General features: G+C 46.3%; 3 protein-coding genes across 18 annotated transcripts; 1 reads left to right on the top strand and 2 right to left on the bottom strand.

The window, feature by feature from the left end:
• The first annotated feature begins 648 nt into the window (after positions 1 to 648).
• Positions 649 to 11,980, top strand: LOC100193145 (uncharacterized). 16 transcript variants are annotated; one of them, XM_035960590.1, is made up of 11 exons: positions 700 to 1,218; positions 1,718 to 1,858; positions 3,746 to 4,361; positions 6,010 to 7,418; positions 7,524 to 7,665; positions 7,800 to 7,907; positions 10,348 to 10,560; positions 10,638 to 10,748; positions 10,871 to 11,065; positions 11,342 to 11,513; positions 11,606 to 11,980. In XM_035960590.1, the coding sequence occupies exons 3-11, from the start codon at positions 3,750 to 3,752 to the stop codon at positions 11,626 to 11,628; spliced, it is 2,985 nt and encodes a 994-aa protein (XP_035816483.1). In that variant the 5' UTR covers positions 700 to 1,218; positions 1,718 to 1,858; positions 3,746 to 3,749; the 3' UTR covers positions 11,629 to 11,980. The 16 variants fall into 16 exon arrangements, 15 of the variants coding, with proteins under 15 accessions (XP_035816478.1, XP_035816427.1, XP_035816465.1 ...); XM_035960568.1 differs by having other exon boundaries at positions 11,591 to 11,980; XM_035960519.1 differs by having other exon boundaries at positions 10,871 to 11,074; positions 11,591 to 11,980.
• A 1,365-nt stretch (positions 11,981 to 13,345) lies between these two features.
• LOC118476096 (exocyst complex component EXO70I) lies at positions 13,346 to 16,263 on the bottom strand. The gene is made up of 2 exons (XM_035964206.1): positions 14,887 to 16,263; positions 13,346 to 14,789 (listed from the first exon to the last, which is right to left on the bottom strand). Exons 1-2 carry the CDS (start codon positions 15,784 to 15,786, stop codon positions 13,488 to 13,490), a joined length of 2,202 nt encoding a protein of 733 aa, XP_035820099.1. The 5' UTR covers positions 15,787 to 16,263; the 3' UTR covers positions 13,346 to 13,487.
• Positions 16,264 to 16,375: 112 nt separating this feature from the next.
• On the bottom strand, positions 16,376 to 20,971 carry LOC103642440 (probable mitochondrial adenine nucleotide transporter BTL1). The gene is made up of 5 exons (XM_008665715.3): positions 20,500 to 20,971; positions 18,660 to 18,754; positions 17,587 to 17,920; positions 17,137 to 17,374; positions 16,376 to 16,988 (listed from the first exon to the last, which is right to left on the bottom strand). The coding sequence occupies exons 1-5, from the start codon at positions 20,722 to 20,724 to the stop codon at positions 16,738 to 16,740; spliced, it is 1,143 nt and encodes a 380-aa protein (XP_008663937.1). The 5' UTR covers positions 20,725 to 20,971; the 3' UTR covers positions 16,376 to 16,737.
• Positions 20,972 to 21,646: the final 675 nt, after the last annotated feature.

Genomic DNA, 21,646 nt, shown 5'->3' with positions numbered 1-21,646 from the left:
ATGAGATATAAAGCAAAAACATATGCATAAATCTGGGTTCATGACTAGTGATGGGAATATGGGCCGGGTTTTTTGGGTTAGCACGAGCATGGTCCGAAAATATGAGCCCAAAGCATGGCCCGACACAAAATAATATGAGTCAGGCTAGCATGGCCCGAAGATGAGCCTGGGTCGGGCCTCAAATTCCGGCCCGTCGGCCCCCTGGCACGGTCCGCATAGATGGACCGGGCTTGGGCCGGCACGGCCCAATTAAGCCCAATCTGTTTAATTTCTTGAATTTAATAAGATATCGACTTTATATTGGTGTTATATTTAGAGTTTAAATGGTTAAATGATGCTAAAATTGTTTAATATGTTTAATTTAGTAAGCTATGAACTTTATATGGTTGTAATATTTTGATTTTATGTGGTCAGATATACGCGCTAGGCTTGGACCGGCACGACCCAACAAAGGCACGACTTGGTTTAGGGCTAGACTGGGCCACCGTTTTTACATTTCGGACTGATACGTTATGACCCAAAAGTTATTTGGACTTTCCTAACCCCGAACCCGTTTGGTACGAACCACGATGGGCTTGGGCCGGGCTGGCCGGCCCAGCCCAATTCCCAGCACTGTTCATGACATTCCCCACGACCCCACCTCTCTTTGCCAAAGGAAGGCTTAAAGCGGCGCGTCCACAATCTCCGGTGTACGCGTAGCAAAAGTGGCGCAGAACCCCTGCCGGCCTAGGTCCCCGCACGCAGAACGGCAGAGCGACGCCGCCTCGCCTCCATCCCCGCCGCACATCGCCACCCGGCACGAACCCCAAAGCACGCCGCGGCGGTCGCCCACAGCCCAGCAGCAGGCAGCAGGGCGGTCCGAGGCCGAGGGTTTTAGAAACCACCACCCGATCGGTACGGCCGCACGCACCCATTCAACCGTCCGTCGCCATCGTCTTCTCCACCGAGTCGCCATTCGCCAAAAGAAAAAGGGAAAAACGTCCGCGGGGGAGAGGTGGAAGAGAGGTGGGAGCGAAGGAAAAGCTTCCCGAGTGAAGAAGTGTTTCCCAAAGGTGTGGATAAGGCCGACGCCCGACGCGGTTGGAGGCTCCGGCTCCCGAGAAAGTGGGGGGCTTTGTCGCGGGCCTAGCTCCGGCGGAGGAGGACGAGGCCTGCTGGTGGACTTGCTCGCCCGCCTAGGGTTTTGGGCTGCCGGCCGGCTTGCTCGGAGGCCGCAAGGTCGCGCCTTTCCCTTCTCTCTTTCTCCCTGTTGCGTCACTTCCCCGGTTGACCTGTGTCGCGGCGAGCTGCTTGCGCGCTTGCGTCTGCTGCATTTTTTTGGGGTGGTATTTTGGGCTGTGGCGGGAACCTTGGCTGCTCGAGTGCTGGCAAGTCACCTTTGGCTTTGCGCGAGAGGAATGCGTGCGTTGCTGTGATTCTAGAGTTGGGGGCGAGGGGCTTCCTCGCGGGAATGTTTACGGGCTTCCTCAATTTGGTCTTTCTCACGGTGTTTCATCTGGTTTTGTGCTTGGGGACCAGTCCACCGGCTAGCTCGTGTTTCAACTCGTATGAAAAAAATGTTTTTCCCTCCACTATATTGTGTGGAGGGGAATGAGAGGTGTTGTATTGCTGAGGTAGGCAGGGGACGAGGCCGGTGTTCAATTCGATGGATATGTGCATGATTGATTACACTCCAAAATCTTGTTGTTTTACTGCCTTATCTCAGATGTAACTGCAGTTGTGGCGCTAGATGCTATGTCAAATGGCTGGCTCACTTTGGCAGCTTGTCCATTTGTCAGTTGCATACACCAATTGAGATTCTACTGCTATGTTTCTACATTGTTCTGAGGTCCTGAGCCATTAAAATTTGGCGAATATGGTACTACCTCTTTTCTCGAATATTTATATTTGTTTGTCCGTTAGTTTATTTTTGAACTAAACTGCGACAAATAAAAAAGAACGGAGAGTATTTACTTACGAGGCCCAAGTAACATTACCCTTTCTGTACATTTCTTTTTCTGTATGCTTATCTGACATGAACTGTTTGAAGTGAATCTATAGTGCATTTGCTTGATAAACTTATTGTTGTTGCACTAAAAAGTAGACTGCAATAATCAGCTGAGAAAGCAATAGAGGGTGTTTTACTAGCATATTAGTCAATAGATAACCAGTGTCTTATTATTATGAAGAACATTCATTTTGGCTCATTACAAACAATAAAATCTGCAGTACTAAACAAGCATGTCTAGATGAAAGAACAAAAATGACATAATTCTTTCCCCCTTCTGTTATCATAAAAACTAGTTTCTTAAAAACTAGGTTGCTTCCAAACAGGACCTTATTATGGATTATATTGACCTTTAGCAAGACCTTTGCCATCTCAAAGGTCTATTCCTTCCTTAAGAAAACACCGGAACACTTTTTATTTTTCAAAGGAAAGGTTAAATTGCACCCCAATCTCTGCATACGCAACTGACGCTTTATGATCCTGTCTATTCCATCCCTGCCGCACATCGCCTCTTGCACCAAATCCCCAAAGCACGCTGCTGTGGTCATATCCAGTCAAACATGCCTGCACAGCCATTTTGAGGCTTCTATAAGTGACCGATCCGCCCTCTGGTCCATCGTCGTCTGCAGCAAGTAGAAAAAAGGGAAAAAAAGTAAAGCGGTGGTGGCGGTGGAGCAAAGGAAACCTCCTGGCAGAGAGATGGCGGATAAGGCCAAGGTGGTTGGTGCCCATGGAGAAAGGGATGATGTTTTTTTGTGGGGAGAGCTTCAGCACGATGACTGCAGGTGGAGGTGTCACTGGTGCTTGGTCGCCTAGGGTTTCGGGCCAGCCGGCTGGCTTGGACGCGCCAAGGTTACACCTTTCCCTCTCCGTGCTTCGTATCTCCTCTGTTGGCCGGTGCAGAGGTGTAATGCTTGGCTTGCTTGTGTTTGCTTGATTTTTGGGGGAGAATTTTGACTACTTGAGTGTTGGCAAATTGCCATCGCGCGAGAGGGATGCATGCATTGTTGCAATTTTAAGGGTTCCCATTGGTGGAATCGTAGGATTGAGTTCCAGCTTTTCGATTGGGCTTGTGCGTGTTCCTGAATTTACTTACTCTTCTGATTTTCTTCTGCTTTTGGACTGTATTGTTGGTTTGTTTGTGGAAAAAAGTGTTCTTTCTCTTGGGGAATCAGTCCAATTGCTAAATCATTTGATCTTGCATTGGATTTTTATTTTTTCCCCATTAGATCAGGTGACCAACTAGGAGGTGTCAAATTGCTGAGGTATGCAGTGACATCGGCTTTGTGCTGCTCGATGGATATGAGCATGATTAATTGATTACACCCAAAGTCTTATCTTTTTGTGCCTTATCTGAGTCATTGTTGCAACTGTAGTTGTGGCGCTAGATGCTAGCAAATGCCTGACCAAATCACTGGCTCACTTTGCAACTTGCCATTTACATTGAGATTTACTGCTATGTTTCTATATTTAAATTGACACCCCATACTGTCAAAGTTCTGCATGTATGGTACTATCTGGACAAAGCAGCATATTTTGTTACCCTTGTATATTTTTCTGTTAGCTTGTCTCTTTATCGAATACATGGACCACTAGCATTAAATCTAGAAAGCATTTACTTTACACTGATTCTTTTTACTTGTTACATTGGCAAACATTTAAGCTTCAATATTCTTCTTGAGGAAGTAACAGAGAATGTGCTCTTTTTATATCTTATCATTTGATGAACACTTACTAACCAAATTTCTTTCTCTGCAGTCTAATGGCTACTGAGAGTGCTTTCCGATTGATTGGTGGGACGGGGGCTAGGGACTGGAGTAAGGGATTTGGTGCATTTGGCTCTTCAGCAGGTGCCTTATCAGGGGAAGACTTGGGATTTGTGGATAATGACACTGGGGTTTATGGGGGCTGGAACAAATCTGTTCCAAATCGTAGTGGAAGCGCACCGCCTAGCATGGAAGGATCTCTTGCTGCTCTTGGCCATCTCATTGATCAGCAGAGTGGGAGCTTTGAAGCTAGTTTGACAACCTTGGATAACATAACTGACAGTTCCAAATCTGAGGAGCAACTACGTGCTGATCCAGCATATTTTGAGTATTATGGCTCCAAGGTGAATCTGAATCCAAGGCTCCCTCCGCCACTTATTTCAAGGGAGAGTCGCCGATTAATGAACCGTGTTGGCAAGGCTAAAGAGTGGAGGATGGTCTCCCAAGATAACAGCAGCAAAGGCTCAATATACGTTCCTCGATCTATGTTGTCAACTCACAAAGAAGAACCTGAGGATGATAAATCTCCAAGATTGGATTCAAGTTCAGTGGAGGATGCCCAGATTGTCTCCAGTGCATCCAACTTTCAGAGCCAGGATTTTATGCTGGTGAGTGCTCGACACGGATTACTTAATCCTTTTTTGTCAGAGCCATTGCATCCTACCTTCATACTCCCTCTGTTTTTGTTTACATGTCATATTAGTTGTCTCAAGTCAAACATTTATATCTTTGTCCATTAATTTTAAAAAACTATGTAGGTTCATGACATAAGATTTATGTTTTTAGATCCACTTTAGGAAATACTTTCACATTATATAATTCATGTATTGTGAAACTGTAAGGATGTTTTGAAATGGATGGTCAAAGGTAGCAACGTTTGACTTAGGACAAAACTAATGTGACATGTAAAAAAGAACGGATAGAGTTGTTATATGTACCGATTTTTTTTTGCTTTGGACTTTTGCATGAATTCAATCTGTAGTTATATGTGCCAGAGAAAATTCAGAAATTGTGGTTCTGAAACATGCGGTATGTTGACACCTTATAAAAAATATTGGCATAGTGACGTGGATTATATTTTGATCATATCCAACTTATGATTTGCTTTAGGGGTATATGAATGAGCAGGAATGCTATGGCCTTACTTGCTTGAACTTGAAATAAGATATTAAGGCTCTGAATTACCTGTAGGGGTTCTAAACACCCCCAGCTAATTGTTAGCTAACTCACAGCCAACAATTAGTTCATTAGCAGATTAGCTGGCTTAACCCAGCTAACAATTAGCTCTAGAGGTTCCAAACAGGGCCTAACTTTTCATTTTTCAATATACTTGTGTGATGGTTACCTTATTATGAAGCCACTGAATTTGTTGTATCAAATTGTCTAGTTTTACATTCTACTATAACAGCTATTATAATTAGTAAACCTATGTGAAAAGTAAAAACTGTACAACAAAATTGCTTTCCAAAAGCAATTGCTACAGATTATTAGTGTTTAACTTTTGAAAGAGATCTGGAGTGTTGCAACATTTGTGCTTTGTGTAGTATGTTTTTTTTCGAACACGCAGGAGAGCTGCGTATCATTGAATTAAGAAGGGTCTAAAATTAGAACAAATACAAACACAACAGAAAAAATAAATAAAGAAGAAAAAGGAGAAGAAAGAAAATAATCAAGGCCAACCTGCCCCCACAGCCTAGACTCAAAAAACATCCTTCCCTTATGAAGTTAGCTACTGAACTCTCTACTAGAGCCCTAAAGGACACCTGGAATGGGAGCTGTAATAAGGGCAAGATGTATGGCCCCCGCAAATTTCCATATAATAATTTCTTCTTCAGCTCTTCTAATAGCACCCTCCAGACTGGGTGTAACTCTGTCAAAAACACACCCATTTCTATGGTTCCAGAGAGTCCAAAGCCCAAGGGTAATCAAGGAATTGAGCCCTTTTTTAGCAATCCCCTGCAACTGCTCACTGATTCCGCTCCACCATTCCGTCGTTTTAGCTTCTCCCACCATAGGAGCAAAGGCAGACAAGTTGACCTGTCCCAGCAGCTGAAACCAAAAACTCCTAGCAAAAACACACTCCTAGCAAAAAGCTTTGTGTAGTATGTGATTTAGTCTTACTGTATTTGCTTGTTCCTTCTTGATTCTTACTTCATTCTTTTACCTTTTGCACTTACAAATGAAGTTTGAATTGATGTTTTTGGTTTTCTATTGACTGTCACAAATGGTCTCATAATCTTTTTAATATTTTCTTAGGAGAGGTTTCAACAGAGTGTTGCTTCTTCGCCTGATAGTTCATCTTCTAATCCTTCAAATAGCAACACTGGTGATTCTATGCCTGTATATTCTGACATAAATTTGTTAAAGAGTTTGTCATTTGATGCTTTGAAGCAATCGGATTTGAACTCTTGGACACCAAAAGGCCCACTGAAAAGTAATGTTAACAATGACCTTTCATCGCCACCCCTTTCCAGTTCATCATATCCTGGTAGCAAAACTGGTACGCAAACTTTTGAGCAAGAAAAGGCTGCTGCTGACACCAAACATGGAAATGTTGTGCTTGGCAGTGGCGCAGCTGTTACTGAAGTTGATAATGTGGACTCCATTATGAAGAATTTGAAGTTAAGTTTGGATGTCCATACATCCTCACCTGCCAAGCAGAGGTGGCAGGACAATGTCTTGCAGCAGTATGGTTCCTTTTTACCAGCCCAAGGTGATCCTATTCAATTGACTACTCAAGGACCCCATCCTCCTCATGTACCTTTTGTTGATAACTTGTCTCATGCTCAGCTCAAGTTGCCTGACATCCACCAAAATTTACCACAACCTAGTATGACAACACCTTTCTATACACCAAATTCTTTTGGGAACCCTTATTATCAGAATTTGCACCCTGCTAATGCTTTTCCAACCTCAATTGGAACTGGGGGTTATGCTGTAAGTGGTTCTATTTTGCCACCGTTTATGGCTGGCTATGCTCCCCAAGGTCCTCTTGCTACACCTCTTGACAGTTCTATGACTCCAAGCTTTAGTGGCAGGCCATCTGGATTTCTTCCAGCAGGGAATCTTACAGGGGGAACAGATTTTATGCAGTCATGTAAAGTATACGGACAATTTGAGCCTGGTATGCAGCCATCCATTCCCGATCCGAACTTCATTCATTTCTTTCAGCATCCCTCTTTATTTCAGTATACTGGAGGAAATCAATACAATACAATGGGTCCAAGATTTACTGTTGTTGGGAATTTAGCTGAAAGCTTTGATTCACAAAACACGATACCTCAAGCTGCATCTGCATATCCATCTGATCAGAGGCTTCCACTGCCAATAACTGGCTTTCCTAATTCTCCTACAGCCAGAAGAGGAGGGACTGTTCCAAATTATCAAGGCATTTCATCCTACATTGGAGTGCCAATGACTTATCCTACTAGTCCAGTGTTTCAGGGACAAACATTGCCTGGAGTATTGCCTCCTGTTAGGAGAAACGACTCTGCTGGATTTCTGCCCCCCTCAAGAAACATCACTGGTAGCCCTGGAATTCAAGGGCAGCGAGCAAGACAGAAGTTTGATGAATCAAAGACCTGCTCTTTCTTAGAAGAGTTGAAGTCCAACAGAGCGCGCATGGTTGAGCTTTCTGACATCACAGGCCGTGTAGTTGAATACAGGTTAGTTCTTTGGTGTTGATTGTTGGTTTAGTCCATATCCTGTCTTAACATCCGTGTTTAGAAACAAAAGTTTGTATGCTAATTTTGGATGGATCTTGATCTCAGTGCTGACCAACATGGTAGCCGATTCATCCAGCAGAAGTTGGAAAACTGCACCGCCGAAGAGAAGACATCTGTGTTTGCCGAGATTCTTCCTCATGCTTCAGCATTAATGACTGACGTTTTTGGGAATTATGTGATCCAAAAGGTATGTTGTTGCAAGGGTGAATCTCATGGCCCATAGTATTGTTTGTATGTTGCATACCATGTCTAGTAATTTTATCTCACATTGTTATGCGTTGTAACTTGTAATCAGTAAACATGAGTTCATAATCACTGCAGTTTTTTGAACATGGAACTCGTGAGCAAAGGAGGGATCTTGCCACCAAGCTTGTTGGTCACGTTTTGCCTTTGAGTCTTCAGATGTATGGCTGCCGTGTAATCCAGAAGGTACTCTTCAATCTTTGTTTAATATAATTAAATCAGATGTGACTAATTCGTAATAAGAGCAAAGCACACCTAGGTTCTTAAAACTTTTCAGGATTCTCACCTAAGTTCACAAACTTTTGAAGTGAGGCTCTAGGTTCTTTGAACATTTTAAGTTGTTCACTCCAAGTGTGAAACCAGGTCCCTATATAGATGTCCAAACAGTGCGGGCCGCCCATTTGGCCCGTGGCACGGCACGAATTTAGCCCGGTCCAAACACGGCCCGGCACGGTTGGTTACGGGCCCGGGCCGGCACGGCCCGTTTAGCGTGCCGGGTATGGGCAGCTACGACGGCCCACGTGCTTTGGCCCGGCCCGGCACGATATATGGGTCGGCACGACGACGGCCCGCGTATTTAACAAGCCAAATTCACTAGGCGTCCAGGTCCAGCCCACTCGCACTCCCATAGGCCGCACTGCCGCGCAGGCCCAGCCCAATTTGCGTGACCCCGGCCACAAAGTCACAAACAAACACACAGCCGCCAACCCGTCGTGACCAGCCTCGCAAACCCTATCGCCTATCCCTCTCGCGGTCTTGCCTCGGTCTCTGGCGGCGGCACCGCCGTTTTACACTCCTCCTCCTTCGACAACCCGTCGCAGTAGCGTCCGTCTCTGGTGTCCGGCTGTCCGGCTCTGGACTCCCGACCTCGACATCAGGATCTGCGCCTCCCGACCGGTATGTGGGGGCTCTGAAGAAGGTGCAGAAGGATCTGGGCGCGTCGGTGTTCGAGCCGCTGGTGCAGGCGTACGCCGCCGTCGGGAAGTTCCCTGGGATGTGGCAGCGGCTGAAGATCGAGAACGTGGAGGTCGGGGAGGGGACGGCCCAGCTGCTTGACTCTATCTGCGCCGATCAATAGGTGGTTTTCTTTTGTCCTCGCCGTTTGTGTTCGTCTAAATAATAGCAGGACCGTTTCGAGCACTCGGCTATTTGTTCTGCAAGCGCTGTGATGTCTGTTTGTACTCTGAAATCCGGCCAACGTTTATGTTCTTTTCACCATCATCAGCCCAAGCACGTCCTAGAGGCGGCGACAGAAATGAGTTGCTGGCAAGTTTGACAAAACAAGCAGACATGGTCTTGGTGGCTCAGCAGGAATTAATCACCCAAAAAAACAGTTACAAGTTGGGTTCATGCATGTCTTACGTCAAGGATTGTACTCCCCGTTAAACTGTTGGTTCGGGCCAGTGGCCGGCCCGGTACGTTCAGGCCCACCGGGCGAACGGGCCGGCCCGGCACGATTTATCCCTGTGCGTGCCGGGTTTGGGCATGTCGCTAGGCACGTGGGCCAGCACGACCCGGCCCGAAGCATCAACGGGCCGTGCCTGGCCCGGCCCTATCCGTACCGGGCCGAAACGGGTTCGGACCGGGTCCGTGCCGGGTGGCCCGTTTGGACATCTATAGGTCCCTATTTGGACCTGAAGTGAAGCATTTTAAAGTTGAAGGACCCAGATTCTCACTTCGAGAGTTTATGAACCTAGATGAGAATCTAAGGTAAGTTAGGACCCAAGCGCATCTTTTGTTGTTTTTTTAATGTAACAGGCACATCTTTTGTAATGATTATGGAAATACAGAATATGTTATGCAAGACTTTCTATTTCTCAGTTCTGTTTGTACATATCATTTTGTTTTTCATCAACATGTGATGCTTGGAAGTTGGAAGTCTCCAATTACTTCAAAAGCTGCTTGGCTTTAAGATTAGCTGATGAATAAAGTGTTAGATGTCTTCAGTGGTACTAATTACATGTGCCAGTTGTTGATGGCTTCAGTCTTTGTAAAATGAGTGCCATTTGTGAGATGTCCTTCTGATTTGAGTGCATGTGCAGTGTTAGTATTACAGTTATGAAAACACCTGCAGTACTAGAGTGAGCATTTGAAACATGTAGTGTTTAGTACTGTCACAAGTATCTGTGGGATCCATTCCTTTTAGTTTATATTCTACTGATCAATATTTTTCATTGCTAGTCTCTGTCTCCATACATAACTTTTTTCCCTTCTATTATTGCAAAAAAGCATCAGAGTTCTATCACAATATCCACCATTCACTTCATGTCATTGTTAGTTACTCATCCCTGTCTCTTATTTCAAACTCCACTCTGTAAACAATACAAAACAGTGTTTTGCACAGCCATATGCACGATTTGGTGGTCATAGCCTTAGAGGGGTATATTTTCGTAATCGCTATGTCATTCCGAGGGGGAAAGTAGCTATGATATGAAACAGTGACCTCTTTTATGTACTTAGTCATTTCTGTTAGTCTGCTAATGATACTGTGGGGCTGGTGATGCAGCGCAAGCAACTTAAAACTTAGTTTCTCGTGTGATTCTTGATATCATCTAGCTTAATGTGAGCAACTACATCTATCATTATTGATTATTGCTTCCAGTAACTTCTCTCTCCAAACATGTAGGCTCTGGAAGTTATGGAACTTGACCAGAAAATAGATCTAGTTCATGAGCTTGATGGTCATATTATGCGATGTGTCCGTGATCAAAATGGAAATCACGTTATACAGAAGTGCATTGAGTGTGTCCCCACAGAACATATTGGTTTTGTAGTGTCTGCTTTTCAGGGACAAGTTACTAGCCTTTCAATGCATCCATATGGCTGCCGTGTAATTCAGGTGATTTTACAGTAAAAATCTGTTAGAATTTCATGATGGATTATGGTGCATTCTTCAATGAATATCATTCGGTGCAGAGAATCTTGGAGCACTGCGGTGGTAACTCACAAGGCCAGTGCATAATAGACGAGATATTACAGTGGGTGTGCATCCTTGCGCAGGATCAGTATGGCAACTATGTTACACAGGTAAAATTTCTTTGTAAATTGATGTAGTGGATCCTTTGACACCGTTTCTCCCACGACCCTTCCAATGCTTGATTTGTCTCTGCCTCGCTTGGCAGCTTACTGTTCTCTGTTTCTTTTTGCAGCATGTTCTAGAAAGAGGAAAAGCTCATGAGAGGAGCCAAATTATTACTAAATTGGCCGGGCAGGTTGTTACCATGAGCCAAAATAAATATGCATCAAATGTGATAGAGAAGTGTTTTCAACATGGTGATATTGCGGAGCGGGATCTTCTGATCAGACGGATTGTGGAGCAGACAGAGGGCAACAACAATTTATTGGTCTGTTTGGTAGTGTAGTAAAAGTGTTCCCTCCATTATCCCTTCCTCTCTTTGCCAAACGGGTCGGGGTTCTGGAAGGTAGGGCTAGGACATGGGGACCTGATCTCAGTTCGGTACAGCCAATCAGATAACACCATGAGTATCTCAGTTCTGCTATTCCAGCTTTCTGGGAGCTGCGAATCCTATGGATTACCAAGACATGGGATCTCTGTAAACTTATTTCTTCCTGTGTTGATGTTAGTTTATATTTCCTAATCACCTTTTATATTCAATCAGGCAATGATGAAGGACCAGTATGCTAATTACGTGGTCCAGAAGATACTTGAAACTTGCAACGAGGATCAGCGGGAGCTTCTGCTCAGCCGCGTAAAGGATCATATGCAAGCATTGAGGAAGTACACATACGGCAAGCACATCGTAAGCCGAGTCGAGCAGCTCTGTGGCGACGGTAAGTTCCATCATCCACCAGCAGTTGCACCAAGATTCTCCGAAGCTGTTGGCCACACAGCCATGACCAATCTTCAGTTGTCACCCTTTCAGGAACTGCCGAGTCAGGTTCTTGAAACGAACCGCCGCCTAATTCTTCATAGGCTGGAGGGTGTCCTGCTCTTTTGCTCATTCCGTCAGTGACGAAGAAAGCAAAACGGATCAAGTCTAACTCTGGCGCTTCAGAACAGACTAACAAAGCTGTCGTCGAAGATTGTATAGGTGTGACTCTGTTCAGGGATAGTCTTCAGGTTCTAGAACAGAAGGGTAGTGGTGTGCATCAGTGTATCTGTTTACTGGATAATAGTGGTTGGTTAGGTGTGTGCAGAAAAAGTTTAGTGCTATGCTTTGTATGTGATACATATTAACTATGCCTTGGAATGTTCATATGTTGTCCTGATTACGTGTGATATCTCTCGTTCAGTTCAAGTTGCGTTTTCTACATGGCCATGGGACCATCTGCCGATTTGATGAAAAAGGAAAGGTTGTGCACCTTTGTAAGCGGGCATGGAGATGAGCTGCGCTATTTTTTTTTTTTACAAAATGTCTGCTGGGATTGAACTGTCTATTTTATAAAAATATCATATTTTCTTTTAATGTCAACAGAAAAATTACGGACTGTGTATGGATCCCATGTAGCTAAGGCCAGTGAGTGTTACGATGCTTTGTCAGTTGATGTTATGTCAGTCTTTTCATTGTTAATTCTGAAAGTAGATTTTATGCCGATGAACCTTTATAAAAAGTCTCCTTATCTCTCCTTTTATAATAAACTGCCAAATCAACAAATCTATTGATGTATCACAATATTACAAATTATGAAATCTACTAACGTGTCATAAAATTGGATACAGATAAAACTGATGTGTCATAGTATGAAATCTACTTATATGTCATAATATTAGATACACAATCAATAGTTAGCTGGCTAACGTGTTACCTACTATTCAGCTTTTAGCGGATAGTTATTAGCTACCATCTCTACCATAAATTATATTATTCTAACTTTTTTAGAAAGTCAAAATATCTCAAATTCAATCAAATTTATATAATAAAATAATATTGTTTATGATAATAAAATAATATTCTAACTTTTTATGATAATTTTAGATTATCATTTTTCATTAATTATATTTTTATGTTATACCTAATTAGAGTAACTCCAAGAGTCGCTTTTATATTCTTCCTATTCTATATGAATAGAGTTTTTTTGTAAAAAAACTTAAAATAGCTTATCTAAATAGCTATCTAAATATAGACACCTTCTATTCCGGATTTCTCGCTAGCTATATATAGAAAATATGAATGACTCTCCAGATATAAAAAGACTATTGGAGATTGAAAATATATAAAAAGTGATTTTTATGCAAACGGTGCTCCAAATGATAATTTAGAGAGTGAAAATTAGGTCCCAATTGGTAAGACTCTTCCTCTGCCAGTTTCAGCCCTCTCTTGATTCTCTAAGAAAACAACTCCCTCTTTATTTTTAGAAATAGCTCTAGAAAAAAACAACATATTTGATTGGAAATATAGCTTTTCTTGTAGCTTTCATCGTCGACGAAGAGAAAAATATGGGAGATGAGTCGGTAGAAGCTCATTTTTTTTGTCTCCTGGCTGCTGTTTTTTTAGGAGCTCCTCCCTCTTTTTTAGTAAGAGCTTATTAGAGAGCCTCCTTTTGGTAGAAGACTCTTTCTCTTTGTCATTTTTTAATTATCTCTATAGTTGGGTGGATCCATACAAATTTAGCCCCTAGTTTAACTTCGGCCAACAATAAATATAATAGTAATACAAATTTCAGAAATATATTTCCAACCTTTTAAATTTATCTAGTTTCAAGTACATACTGCGATAAAATAGATTTTGATAGATCCAATTGGCTTTGAAGATTTAACACAACGTTTTTTGCAATAACAGAACTGAAGCATGCATTTCGCTATTTTTAGACGCCGAAGAAGCCCTCCAGATTGCCGCTGCTCCTGGACTCCCGCCGGCTCCTCGCCCGGCCGACGCTGCCGGCGGTTCCATCGCTCATTTCGTCGAACACGCGCCCAACCATTCCCTCGATGATGTCCAGCGGCAGCAGTTGTTTCCGGCAGCCAGCCAGGGCCTTGTCGTTTGCCTTCAAGAACCCGGCGTACGCGCCGCGCACCGCCTTGGCCGCCGCGATCTTGATCTGTCCCCGGAGGTCGCCGTCCGGTATCTTGTACTCGGCCCCGTGCCGCCTCACCCGCTCCTCGAGCTTGCCAGCGAACGCCGCCGCCTTCTCCTGCGCATCGTCCGGCGGCCAGGTCTTCGGCGCCCCGGAGCTGCTGCCGCTGATGAGCCGGACCAGCGGGGTCCACACCGCGTCCTGGTACTCCCACGCCGCCTCCTCGGCCGCCGCCTTGTACCGGCGCCGCATGGTGTCCTCGCCCACCAGCTTCGCCAGCTCCGTGCCCCGGGCGCGCATGTAGATGTACCAGTACGCGTTCATGGCCATGACGTGCGACGCCACCGTGTCCGGGCATACCCGGCGCGCCGCCTCGACGTGCCGGTGCAGCGCCTCCAGCACGCTCGCCGCCGCCTCGGCGAGCGGGGCGCGGTCGCCGCCTTCGCCCGCGTCCTCCTCGTCGCCGCGCTCTAGATCCGCGCGCAGCGCGGTGTCCATGAGCGCGCGGTAGTCGTCGGACGCTAGGCACTTGAGGTAGTTCACGGCGTACCGCACGACCTTGGGCACGTGCCCGGCGTCGGCACCGGCGCCGGTGACGTAAAGCGTCTCGATGCGGAGACCGAACTCGAAGAACACGCCGGCCGCGGTGCGCCCCAGCGCGCGCTCCACCTCGCGCGTGCGCTCGCGGATGGCGACCAGCGTGGCCGACCCGCTGGAGAAGAGCTCGTCCAGGCGCTCCCGCTCCCGGACCACCGCGTCGAGCATGTCGAGCAGCTTGAACAGCCTCTGCGGCTCGCGCGCCGCGGCGGCCACGCCGTCCGCGAAGCGGAAGAACGCCGCGACGATGCGGGCGGCGATCTTCGCAAAGCACTCGGGCCAGACCGCCGGCGGCAGGGGCTCGAGCACGCGCTCGCAGAGCCGGCTCTCCGCGGCGAGCACGGAGGCGATAGCCACGTGGAAATGCGGGCTCCATAGCGCCATGGCCGACTCCAGCGACTCCCACTCCATTGCGTCGATCTCCTCCGGCGTGTACGACTTGAGGTACGCCGGGTTGAGCCGCATCATCGCCTTGGCTGCTCTCCTGTACCTCGTCTGAGTGACGTCACCCCACAGTTATTTCGGTTACTCACATCGCAACTGTCTGTCACGACAAGGCTAGCTGTAGTAGAGGTTAGAGAAAACGAATCACCTTGACGTAGATGTCAAGGCAGATGTCCAAACAGTCGTTGGCGGCGAGCGTTTTGGCCATCCTTGCGGCGGCCTCCACTTCGTCGTCAGTGCCCAGCTCGTGCCCGGCCGTGTCATCCTCGGCGCCGGCGACGTCGTCGTCCACGGGCGCCGGGTGCTTCAGCCTGAGGAGCAGCGCCTCGAAGAGCTCCTGGAGGCCGAGGAGAGCATCGTCCAGCGGGCCCTCGAAGCGCATCTCCTCGGCTTCCGTCTCGTACACCGCGCGCAGCGCCGCGGCGGCCTCGGTCAGCCTCCGGACGCGGCCTCGGCCGGCTGCCTTGGTCCTGCCTAGGAAGCCGACCGCCTCCTCCACCCTCCGGACGGCCTCTTCGCCGCGCGCCACCACCTCCTCGATGGCGTCCCGCAGCTGGTCCACGCGGTCGACGAACGCCACCGCGCTTTCGGCGTCGCCCGGGTTGGCCGGTGGCGCGGCGTCCTCGGCGAGCGCGGACACGCGGCGGAACTCCGCGAGGAGGGGATCGGCCGGCGCGACGGCGCGGTCGATGCGCGCGCTCAGCGCGCGTGCCGCCACGGCTTGGGACTGGAGGTGGTGGGAGGACGACGGCGAGGCGCTGGACAGGAGCTCATCAAGGCGGTCACCGATGGCGTCGATTTCGACCTCAGCCTCAGCCGCGGCGGAAAGCACCGAGACGATGGCGGCTCGCGAAGCATGAAGCTTCGCAAGAACAATAGTGGTGTCGGTGCCGGCATCGGCATCTTTGGTCGCCGGCGTTGACGCGTCGGGGCACATGGCCGGCGGCCGGCCGGTGTTTGAGCCTGAGGTAAACACGCGTGTGACGATGCCTCTCTCACGACTGTCGCGCGCCTGCCTTGTGTAGCCACTGCATGTCTCTCTCACCATTGGTTGCGACGAAGCTTTGTAAAAGCAAAAATCTTGGAGCTTAGCGGCCACTTAGGACAAATGCCCATCTTTGGAGATTGCACCGCGTTGTTGCAGAGTACTAGTAGTAATTTGGAGATGTACAACTGTGGTTCGATACACAAGGTTCTGGAATTTTGCAGCAAATAGCTGGCACGAAAATAATGCAACCAAAGCAAATTTGGTCTGATTTACTTGACAGCCAGGACTTCTTGTATTATAGAGTAACAGTAACATGTGTCTTAGTAGTCAAACAATACCTCTCCATGAAATGCTTCAACGTCTACAATACCTTTTTTGTTAACCACTCCATGAAATATGTCCTGCTAGTGCATCTTTTCAAACTTGTAGATGCTGGCACATATTTTTCTAAAACTTGACTAACTCTTGATAAGTTTGACTTAGTACAAAACATAACTGAACTATAATTGGAACACTGAGGGTGTAGCATACACAAATGCTAATATAGTTCTCGTATGAGAAATTAGAACAAAGTCTATTTGCACATTTCCCACAACAACACTCGTTTTTGGACCAGTAGATGTATAATATTGTGTAACATTGAGACTCATTAAGAACCGGATAAATGCCCCACACATACAAAACATGCAACATTCAGTGACAAAAGGTTCATGAATAGTCCTTGTTTTTCATTAGTAGACAAATTTCGCAACAACGATGCCTGGGGCCAATGCATACCCAGTCCAGGTTGAGTCTGCTCAGAGTTGCTAGTAGTTAGATAATCCCAGGTCAGCGAAGGCCAATTGGCTAGTGCTGCTAATCAAGGGTGCAACCAGCACAAGATGGCCTTCTTCTCTCCTAAATGGTTGGCATGTGTGCGACTTTTTAAGAAGAAAAAAATGTTGAAAATCCGACACAGCGCAACAAATTTATTCTGTGACAATGCAAGAGCCCGACTTCTTCAAGCTCCTGCTACGCATGGAGCCGTGAACTCAAAAGAAGGTCCTTCCATGCCTCGTAAAACATCCAGGTGACACCGGACGTTGGCATGACCTTCAGGGAGCTCGCCGCCCATCCTCGGAAAAGCCCCTTGGCACCCTCCTCTTGGATCACCTCGGCTAACGCCGCGATCATGTGGGGTGGGCACTTCCCTTGCAGGGATCCTACCATAAGGCGCTTCCTTGCCACTTCAAGAGGGAAGCTGATCGTGCTTGCAGTTAGACCTAGAAGGTTCAAATTCAAACAACTGTGAGACAGGACAGCCGACGTGGAATATAACACACTTCCTAGTCTGTTTCAAGAAGTTTGGTGAATTGCATATTGGCTAACAAATTGAAACGAAGTAACACTTTACGTGCAACTGAATCTAACCTGAAAGAGCCCCGATAACCAGCAGCTCAGGACGGCTCAAAGATTTCTTTTTGTGCGCACGGCAGTAGTTAGTCTTGATGGTCTCGTACATGAAATAGTAGCATGTGCTATATGGAAGCATGCCAACCAACGTTGGGCAGAGGCCAGCATAAAGACCACCAATGCCATCAGTTCGGTAGATCTTGCTGAAGGCAATGGCAATACTAGGATAAGCCTCACGGTTGACAGTCATGCGATCCTGCGACACGAAGAACAGCAAAAAGTAATCGATTAACTAAATAAGAGGCCTCACAAATTTCTGTGAAGTTTGCTGGTTTGCCATTTATTTGGAATAGGCAATAGAAGTCAGAAATATAAACCAGACCCCAAAAAGAAAGTAAGGAAAATGAACCTAACATTCCATGAATAGTGCCCACAGATATTCAAGATGCGGATTTAGCTCTGAAGTACCTTAAGAACCTCAAGAGGATGACACACCAAAGTGCTAGCTATTCCAGCTGCCGCACCTCCAATCGCAATCGGCGATAGTAAGTGAAATGGCAACTGAATTTTCAAATCGCCGAGTTGTATCTTTGGGCATCCTTCCTCTTTCCATTTCTCTTGTGCCGAGGCCATACTCCTTTTGACACATTCAAATGTCCCGAGCTCAATTGCTTGAGTTGGGATAATCCGGAGCATATTTATTGTATTACCTGCCCAGAGTCCTTGCCAGCCATTATGTTCAACAATCTCCACAAAGCTACCAAAAATATGTTTTGATCCTACCCCTACAACCATTCTTGTCCTGAAATTGATCAAAGCATATCAGATTACTTGTAGATACTCTTTTATAAGTAGAAAGAGCACTTTTGATATTTATCTGAATCAATGGCAACATACAGCAAAATAATTGTATATTATTTAGCTAAGTGTGCTTGGTGTAGTAAATTACTGCAGTTAGAATAGCAAGTGGGTATCACTTCATTGAAAGATATATATTAGTACCATCATAATATAATCGGCAGAGTTAAAAGAAGATCAGAACCCTCCTCTGTAGTTTCTTTAGTTCCTCCTGTTGTTTTTGTTCCTTCCTCTGGAGTGTCTCTCTTTCTTTCTTTGCCTCCTGATACTCGGTGCTATGAGGTCTGGGACCTCATTGTTTTTGTTGTTGGTTCAAACTCGATTTCTCTCTTTTCTTTTGTCAATAAATTTCAGTAGGGGCTTTGCCAGATCATTAAAAATTGTAAACAAACTCATTTCCTAGTGTGGGCGACGAACTTTATCATGCAGACCCAGTGCCAGAGGTTCCCACATGAGTGTCGTGTGGGGGAAAGGATAAACCAAGACAACCCTCCCCTTGCAAATACGGAGAAGCTACTTCAAATCCGTGACCTAGTAACTTAGTGAGACAGCTCTCACAACTGCACCGGGCTTGCCCTTCTAGGAACTTTCTCATGCATCCAAACTAATATATTTTGAAATAGCAAGACACCAAACTTAGGATTATGAATAGACAAATCTGGAGAGCAAAATATGACAACTACCTGATAGTTTCTAAGGGAGCAAGAACAGCCTTAGTCATTGCACCAGCCAATGCTCCACTCACGAATTCTGCAACTTCTCTATTCCTCAGAAAAGTCTGCATTAGATACAAGTCTTAGATCAATGTCTCATAACTCCTTCAGCAATTAGCAATATTTGAAAACTCATAAGGAACTCTATTTTCAAGAAGTTCCAACTCTGAAATAATCCTAAGCATCTGCAAGTGTTTATCGGGGTAGAAAATGCAATAGAGAAGATGGAAAAAATAAACTCACATACAATATACAGCTATCATCATTATTATTCCTTTTGATTTACAATGAAAGCAACAAAGCTAATGAACATCACTTGTCGTTTTATTAGTAAGACATAGGCACTTGTGCATTCCCAGGTAACTTGGTGAATGCTGACCAAAGCTATTATGAACCTATTACTTCATGCATTTTGTCAAAACCTAATCCAAATTGCACTATTTTCTTTCTTTAGGAAACATCCTCAGTCCGTAACTCTGACCAAGTGAACAAAACTGTGAATGACTAATGATTACACATTTACACTGCAGCTCATTGGGTTGCGGTTGCCTAGCTGGTGGCATGAAAGTTCCTAGGCAACATCACAAAAAGCTGGGAAGGTTGGATTGTAGTTGCTTATCAATATTAGTCCAACTTGGAAGTTGGAAGTGGACAGGGAAAGGAAAAACAAGGTGACTTAACTAAAAGACAGGTATACATGGTAGATGCATAAAAAGTTTAAAACAAGGAAAAATACTGAGTTCTGACTTCTGAAGGACAAAATATATTGTCTTTTTTGGAAGGAACATATCACACAAACGTGGTGGAAATAAAATTGTGGAAGCAATCAGCACCCAAAACAGCTACTTGCTTCAATGAAATTGAAAAATAGCTAATGATACAAAACGGCAGCATCTGTCGGAAGCTTCCTACGCCTACAGTGCATCTATAGCTTTCAACCGGTCAGCAGTCAGCACCAGGTCTATTTCTGAAGAAATATCTACCTAAGATAAGTACAAAAAAACATCCAGCAGGCATGGGACACGAGGCAGATGGCAATGGGACCCATGCACACACCAACATAATCTTACCAGTAGAATTCCTTGACCTCATCTGATCTATATGGACAAAAAGAAAACACCGATCTGAATTAACTATACATTTCATCTCAACGAGTTACAAAGCAACAGTTTGGGATGCCCGCCTAGACCGCAAGCCAGTACCGAACTTGCCAACAACCACCAACTGTTAAACAGCCAGCTAATCAACTACTATTGAAATAGATAATGAGGTGACTTTGATATATCTGTATACGAAGATCCCTGGATAAGGATTCGAAGTAAGCTACCAACATGTTGGTTGCAATATTTTAATAGATCTAATAAGTGTGGTAGTCTGAAACCTCTGCAGCAAACAGTTACTAGATCGGAGCAACAACAACAACCTTCAAGCACGAGGGGCCGTTTGCCGATTGAATCATCCACAGATATGCATCAGGTCACAACAATGAATGAATGAATGAATAATAATAACAATAAAAGTATTGCCTTTACAGCAAGGCTGATTTCAAAAAATCCCAATCGCCCACAAATCCTATCCTCATGCGAGCAATTCAGCAAACAGGCACCCACGCTCTGAACGGCAAAGCAAAGGTCCCGCGTCTGTGCCCCGTCTGCGGTGTGCCCAAACCAATCCAATCCACACCCACATGGTCAGTTAAAACTGACTAAGCCACCGTCACACTCATAACACGCCCCATCCATCCAGATTCCAGATCATAATACCAAGCACGAAGCCGAGATCTGCAGACCAGAGCAGAGCAGTTACTCACCCTAGCGGCGGCGCCTACGTCGGGCAGCCTGGTGGCGAGGTCCCGGACGACCCGGGCGGCGGCGTCGAGGCCGTCGTCCTTGGGCACGGGCAGCCCCACGACGAGCAGGCCGTCCTTGTACCCGGCGCCCCCGGGCACGGCAGCGCCCACGCGGACGTCCGCGAAGCCGATGCTTGCCAGCGTGAGATTCCTGCCGGCGGCGCGCCCCGCCTCATCCACGCCCATGGCTGGCTGCTCCGGCCCGGCCTCCACGCGGGTGCGGCGGAACGCGAATGCGCCGAACGGGATGGGGGGGGGGGGGGGGGGGGGGGGGGGCAAGCGCAATCGGGGGGGGTCGGGGTCGGGCGGTCTCCTCCTCGTCCCCGCCGGTTGTCGCGGCTTTTGTAGGGAAGGCAGGAGCGAGGGAGGAGGAGAAAAAGGGTGGTGACGGGCGCCGAAGAAGGGATTCTCTGCGTAAAAGCGCTCAGATGCGACGCCAACGGCTTCACGGGGCGTAGCGTACTATACAACGACAGCGCACGTGTAAATCTGTAACGTAGGAGAGGGAGGAGAGAGAGGGGAGGCTGGGTGGGGCCCTGGGGGTATTTATTCGATACTTATCTCTCTTTATTTTTTGCCTCATTTTCTTGTGTATAATTTGAAACGGTTTCGAAATCTGCTTTCTTTGAGGATTTTGCACTTTGATTCATGCTGTTTGTGTTTTCTCACGCGCTGTTGGTGTGCGTAAATAAACGGCGGACATTTGCTTTCCCGGAGCTTTGGGAGTTTCCGGTGCGTGTTTAGCACGCTTGAAAAAAAAAACACGTATTGCCTTGGTCGTGGCCTTTTTCTTTCCTTGAGAAGGACCGGCGGTGACGTGGTTCATATTCTTGGTCATACTCACAGAGACGGGAGCAAGAGGCGAGAAGGTGAGGATAGACCTAGTCATGGTCATCCGATCGATACACCTAAAAAACCCGATCTAGTTCGACCTAACAATGCGACGGTCAGATATGAACCATATTTTTTTTACTAGTAAAAATCTATGTATCAGGAATGACCCATGATTTTTTTACTCAATATGATCGAAAATCAAAAAAACCCGATCCAATTCTGAAAAAGCCTCCGACCCGGCCCATCCAATCAGAAGGCACGAGTCATACCAAAC

The sequence above is a fragment of the Zea mays genome, chromosome 1 (assembly GCF_902167145.1).
Source record: "Zea mays cultivar B73 chromosome 1, Zm-B73-REFERENCE-NAM-5.0, whole genome shotgun sequence".
Taxonomy (NCBI): Eukaryota; Viridiplantae; Streptophyta; class Magnoliopsida; order Poales; family Poaceae; genus Zea; species Zea mays.
Note: the sequence above shows the minus strand (reverse complement) of the source record. Positions and strands in the feature narration are given on the sequence as shown.